The sequence below is a fragment of the Pristiophorus japonicus genome, chromosome 8, assembly GCF_044704955.1.
Source record: "Pristiophorus japonicus isolate sPriJap1 chromosome 8, sPriJap1.hap1, whole genome shotgun sequence".
In the NCBI taxonomy this organism is placed as follows: domain Eukaryota; kingdom Metazoa; phylum Chordata; class Chondrichthyes; family Pristiophoridae; genus Pristiophorus; species Pristiophorus japonicus.
Window position 1 is genome coordinate 164877409 of NC_091984.1, and position 6000 is coordinate 164883408.

The 6000-nt window shown below is 47.0% G+C and overlaps 1 protein-coding gene across 3 annotated transcripts in view; it reads left to right on the top strand.

The window, feature by feature from the left end:
• LOC139268795 (breakpoint cluster region protein) overlaps window positions 1-5222 on the top strand; it is a 905198-nt gene extending 899976 nt beyond the window's left edge. For all 3 annotated transcript variants that reach the window (XM_070887498.1, XM_070887500.1, XM_070887501.1), the window contains one exon: window positions 2758-5222. In XM_070887498.1, the coding sequence (XP_070743599.1) occupies window positions 2758-2847 (90 nt within the window). In that variant the 3' untranslated portion in view covers window positions 2848-5222. The remainder of the gene's footprint in view (window positions 1-2757) is intronic.
• The last annotated feature ends 778 nt before the right edge of the window (window positions 5223-6000 follow it).

Genomic DNA, 6000 nt, shown 5'->3' on the forward strand with positions numbered 1-6000 from the left:
AAGAGGTGGATTCATTGGTTCTGAAATTTCCTAGATTCAGGAACGGTCACAGCGGACAGGAAGGCAGAAAATGTAACCCCACTATTCAAGAAAGGAGGGAGAGAGAAAACGGGGAAACTACAGGCAGTTAGCCTGACATCGGTCATCAGGAAAATGCTGGAATCCATTATTAAGGAAGTAGTAACAGGGCACTTAGAAAATCATAACATGATTAGGTAGAGTCAACATGGTTTTATGAAAGGGAAATCGTGTTTAAAAATTGATTAGAGTTTTTTGAGGATGTGACTAGCAGGGTAGATGAAGAGGAGCCAGTGGATATAATATATTTGGATTTCCAAAAGACATTTCATAAGGTGCCACATAAAAGGTTGCTGCACAAGATAAGGGCTCACGGGGTTGGGGGTAATAAATTGCAGCAGCAGCAGGAGAGAGACCTGGGTCAGCCTTCGATTAATTGCTGGTCACTGCAGGTACAGGTGATTAACGATGGATTCATGTGAGCACCAGTGCCTGTGCGCAACGCCCCACAGTGTGAGCAACGCCCCAAACGGGTGCAATTAGCAGAAACTTACCATTCCGACCTGGGAGCGTGGTTAGAACTGTGGGCAGGGTCTGCTTCGGACGAATGGACTTTTGAACCAGCATAAAAGAACACACATACTCGAGTGTAAAATGATTATGGGCACAGCTCACTTACGTTTAAAATTCCATAATCTTTAGTGTTATTTCATTCGATTCTGCCCAGATTACCCTGATATCTGGGCGGAAAACATGCAGAAAATCCATACCCAGATGTTGCATTAAGCCAAATAGACTTATGTATATACGAACAATGATGGACAAGTAAAGATCATCTGGTCCATCCAACCTGACGCACACAATGCGATACCTTGTGTATCACAATATATACACTCCCCACCCCACCCCATCAAAACCGTGACTTAGAATGTCACTGATTCTCCCTGTCCTGTGCTATTTCAACTGAGGTGGCAATAAGGCTGCTACAATTAGCCTCGTCACCTCTGAGGAAGGAAAAAAATCAATCCGGCTCACGTGAGTTTTTTCCTTCATAAAGTAGCCCACTGATACACTGCCTAGGCTTAAATATGAGCAATGGGCACTAGGGTGAGCTACAAAAGAGCAGTCAGTTCCTACATAACCAAATTCCAAGGAGAAAACCTCTTCTTGAGACAAGGTGGGAGAAAACAGGGGGGGAAATCACAGTGCTGGGTACACCGGGAGACTGACTAGCTGTATGCTTTTCGTTCCTGTTAGAAACTTCCACTAGTGCCTCCCTTTGACCGTATGGACAGCAATAGAAGTTCAGTGCGTAAGGAATTCTATGGATTAACATCCCCGCTACCAGCCTACCAACATAATTTTTCACCATATCAGCCTTTAGTTCAGCATTTTTAATCTATTCCTCCCTCCCCTAATCCAATCCTGGAACTGGCTGATGCTGAAGTGCAGTTCAACATCCCTCTAGGTACCTTGTCCAGGATTTATAGGAACACAGGGACAGGAGTAAGCCATTCAACCCCTCAAACCTGTTCCACCATTCAATTAGGTCATGGCTGCTCATTCTTTATGCTTGGGACTGAATGATGAATATTAGAAAACTGTTTGATACCAAAGTCCATGGACATGGTTAGCCATCAGGAGCAGGAAACCTAGCAACTTTTTCTGGTGGGGCTAAATGGGTACCTCCTGCACTGTGACATTCTACAATTCTATCTGCGGTAACATTGATGACATATTGTACTTGAAAATTGCAGCTTGTGATAATTAGAAATATTGTATAATGATTCTAACCAGAATGAACATTTGTGGTTTTTGGCTATTTTAGGTGTTGATGGACATAAACAGGCTGATGGAATGGGTGGATATGTAGCAGATAAAATTTAACGCAGAAAAGTGCAAAGTGATATATTTTGGTAGGAAGAACAAGGAGAGGCAATATAAACTAAAGGGTACAATTCTAAAGAGGGTGCATGAACAGAGAGATTTGGGGGGGTATATGTGCACAAATCGTCGAAGGTAGCAGGACAGGTTGAGAAAGTGGTTAAAAAAGCATACGGGATCCTGGGCTTCATAAATAGAGGCATAGAGTACAAAAGCAAGGAAGTTATGATAAACCTTTATAAAACACTGGTTCGGCCTCAACTGAAGTATTGTCTCCAATTCTGGGCACCGCATTTTAAGAAGGATGTGAAGGCCTTCGAGAGGGTGCAGAAAAGATTTACAAGAATGGTTCCAGGGATGAGGAACTTCAGTTATGTGGATAGACTGGAGAAGCTGGGGTTGTTTTTAAAGCAGAGAAGATTGAGAGGAGATTTAATAAAGGTGCTCAAAATCATGAGCGGTCTAGACAGAGTAGATAGAGATAAACTGTTCCCATTGATGGAAGGGTCTAGAAACAGATTTAAGGTGATTGGCAGAAGAGCCAAAGGCGACATGAGGAATAAAATTTTTATGCAGCGAGTAGTTATGATCGGGCATGTTTTGCCTGAGAGAGCAGTGGAGGCAGATTCAGTCGTGGCTTTCAAAAGGAAGTTGGATAAGTACCTGAAGGAAAAAAATTTGCAGGGCTACGGGGAAAGGACGGCTGTGAGACTAGCTGAAGTGTTCTTGCAGAGAGCCGGCACGAGCTCGACAGGTCGAATGGCCTCCTTCTGTGCTGTAAACATTCTGTGATTCTAGTTCTGATAGACCGGTTACTCTGAGAAGATCTTGAGAATTTCTTGTTATTCTTTCCAGGTGCAAGTTCTGCTGTATTTCCTGCAGCTGGAGACCATTCCTACCCCAGACAGCAAACGCCAGAGCATCCTCTTCTCGACTGAGGTGTAGGAGATAGTCAGTCAAGTGCTAAATGCATCAGCAAGCAGCCATCAACAGTACAGTACACTGCTTCGTTCATCTTGGGACATCATTTTGTTAGCTGCTGTCGCTGGTTTAACCCGCAGTCTCCGACCAAGCTTGCTGTGTGTTTTAGAGCAAACCTCAATATGGGAAGCACTAGCACTAGAGTACAGTTCAATTGTGTATGGACCTATATTGAGCTGTCCTATTCACATACACCAGAGGGCAGTGTATAACAGAGTCATAATCTAACCTCCTCTTGTGTTACAAACGAATATAAAAGGTCTTAATGATATACTCAAGTATGAAGGAGATGGACAATTCTGAGATTTTTTTAAAAATTCATTTTAGCAGCCCCTCAATGAATACTGAGTTTGCTGTCTGTAATTAGCAATTATGGATGGGAATGAAATGGGAATTAGACACATATAAGACCCAAGCTGACCATAACAATGGAAAAGCTTCTGGGAAAAATGTTTTGCGTGAGTTGTATCAGTGCATCCTTTGCTGACTCAAGGTTTTATATATATATATGTGTATGTGTATATATATATATATAAAGCTTGAGTTAAGTTATCGGTTTTTGATAATTTCTTATAATATGAATGCACTTGACAGCCACTTATGCAGCTCAGTGCGTTTTATATGTGTCCTTATCTGCAGAAGGCTGTGTACAGGTTTAAATGTAAGAGCAATACATGACTTGCCAATGGCTGTGCTTCTGTTTGTACAGGAGATGATTGTTAGAATGCACCTTCCTGAGGAGTCACTTTCCAACAGCACCAATTTCTTGCCATATTAATACATTCCAGCCCTTTTTACTAATGGAATTTAACATGCAGGCATGTTGAGTTTAAAGTTTAGGTAATAAGATTTCCTGTATTAATTTCTGGTCTGTTTTTCCCTGAAGCTGGTTATCTTGGGCTGGGTTTTAGAACATTATCTTTGTCAAAGTTTCTGATGAGTGAACCTTGCTGCGCTGGAACTGCTGGCTATGACACTCTCCTAAACAAGTAATCAATCTGTAAAGATGAAAATGAACGAGATAAATCTTAACCCTGTCAGTTACCACTGTTCAATCTAAAGTACCTGATCACTCGAGAAATGTCACCTTCATCAATGGGTTTCTTGATGCTAAAGTCAATACACAATCAGCATAAGCTGGTGATGCCATTTATCCTCCTCCATGTCCATACCTTCCATGTGTCAGTTATATTCTTATTGAGGTGCCAGGCCCTCTAAACACTCTTCTCCCTTTTTCACATTATCGGTGTGCACTGATCCAAGTTAGAGGGTCAGCATTATCTGCACCTCCAGCTGGCACCAGCCTTGGAACCCAGGAAATGTCAGGCCCTGAACAGACACAGCAGCTACCAGGGGTACTGGCTGCTGCTGGAAATGGGTACTACAATGATAAAATCCCTTTGATTAGCTGTTAACCCTTGTCTTAGTATGGGTAGTTTTTATTATTAGTTGATTAATGTGATCTCAGCACTCTGATTTAAAGGGGCTCTGTCACCATGCTGCAAAGAGGGTCTTTTTATTAGTTCAGTCCCTAAGCACCAAGGGATCTCCCCCACTGCACCACAAACTCTTGCAATTTGGCTTTTGGGTTTTTAATAAAACTGTACGTTAATCATTTGTTTCCTTCCTCTGCTCCCCTGATGGCAGCAGCTCTCACTGGGGTTCGGTTCCCCAGGCAGTGACTCTCACTGGGGTTCAGTTCCACAGGGGCAACTCTCCCTGGGGTACAGTTCTCCAGGGGCAACTCTCCCTGGGGTTCAGTTCCCCTGCCGGAGGGGGGGGGGAGATGGGCTGACTCTCTCTGAGGTACAGTTCCCCGGGAAGTGACTCTCTCTGGGGTACAGTTCCCCGGGAAGTGACTCTCTCTGAGGTACAGTTCCCCGGGAAGTGACTCTCTCTGCGGTACAGTTCCCCGGGAAGTGACTCTCTCTGGGGTACAGTTCCCCGGGAAGTGACTCTCTCTGAGGTACAGTTCCCCGGGAAGTGACTCTCTCTGCGGTACAGTTCCCCGGGAAGTGACTCTCTCTGGGGTACAGTTCCCCGGGGAGCTGACTCACTCTGGGGTACAGTTCCCCAGGTAGTGACTCTCCCCTGGGATACAGTTCCCCAGGCAGTGTCTCCCTAGGGTACAGTTCCCCGGGGTGTTGACTGTCCCTGGGTACAGTTCCCCGGGGCTGACTCTCTCTGGGGTACAATTCCCCGGGGTTGACTCTTTCTGGGGTACAGTTCCCCGGGCAGTGACTCTCTCTGGGGTACAGTTCCCCGGGCAGTGACTCTCCCTGGGGTACAGTTCCCCGGGGTGTTGACTCTCCCTGGGGTACAGTTCCCCAGTCAGTGACTCTTCCTGGGTTACAGTTCCCCGGGGGGGCTGACTCTCTCTGGGGTACAGTTTCCCGGGGAGTGTGGGGGGGGGGGGGTTGCTGACTCTCCCTGGGGCACAGTTCCCCGGGGTGTTGACTCTCCCTGGGGTACAGTTCCCCAGGGGGGGCTGACTCTCTCTGGGGTACAGTTTCCCGGGGAGGAAGGGGGGGGCACTGACTCTCCCTGGGGTACAGTTCCCCAGGCACTGACTCTCCCTGGGTACAGTTCCCCGGGAGGCTGACTCTCCCTGGGGTACAGTTCCCATGGGTTGACTCTCTCTGGGGTACAGTTCCCCAGGGGGGGCTGACTCTCTCTGGGGTACAGTTTCCCGGGGAGGGGGGGCACTGACTCTCCCTGGGGTACAGTTCCCCAGGCAGTGACTCTCTCGGGTACAGTTCCCCAGGCAGTGACTCTCTCTGGGGTACAGTTCCCCAGGCAGTGACTCTCTCTGGGGTACAGTTCCCCAGGCAGTGACTCTCTCTGGGGTACAGTTCCCCAGGCAGTGACTCTCTCTGGGGTACAGTTCCCCGGGCAGTGACTCTCTCTGGGGTACAGTTCCCCGGGGTAGGGGTGCTGACTCTCACGGGTGTACAGCTCCCCAGGCAGTGACTCTCTCTGGGGTACAGTTCCCCAGGCAGTGACTTTCTCTGGGGTACAGTTCCCCGGGCAGTGACTCTCTCTGGGGTCCAGTTCCCCAGGGTAGGGGTGCTGACTCTCTCTGGGGTACAGCTCCACAGGCAGTGACTTGCTGGGTTT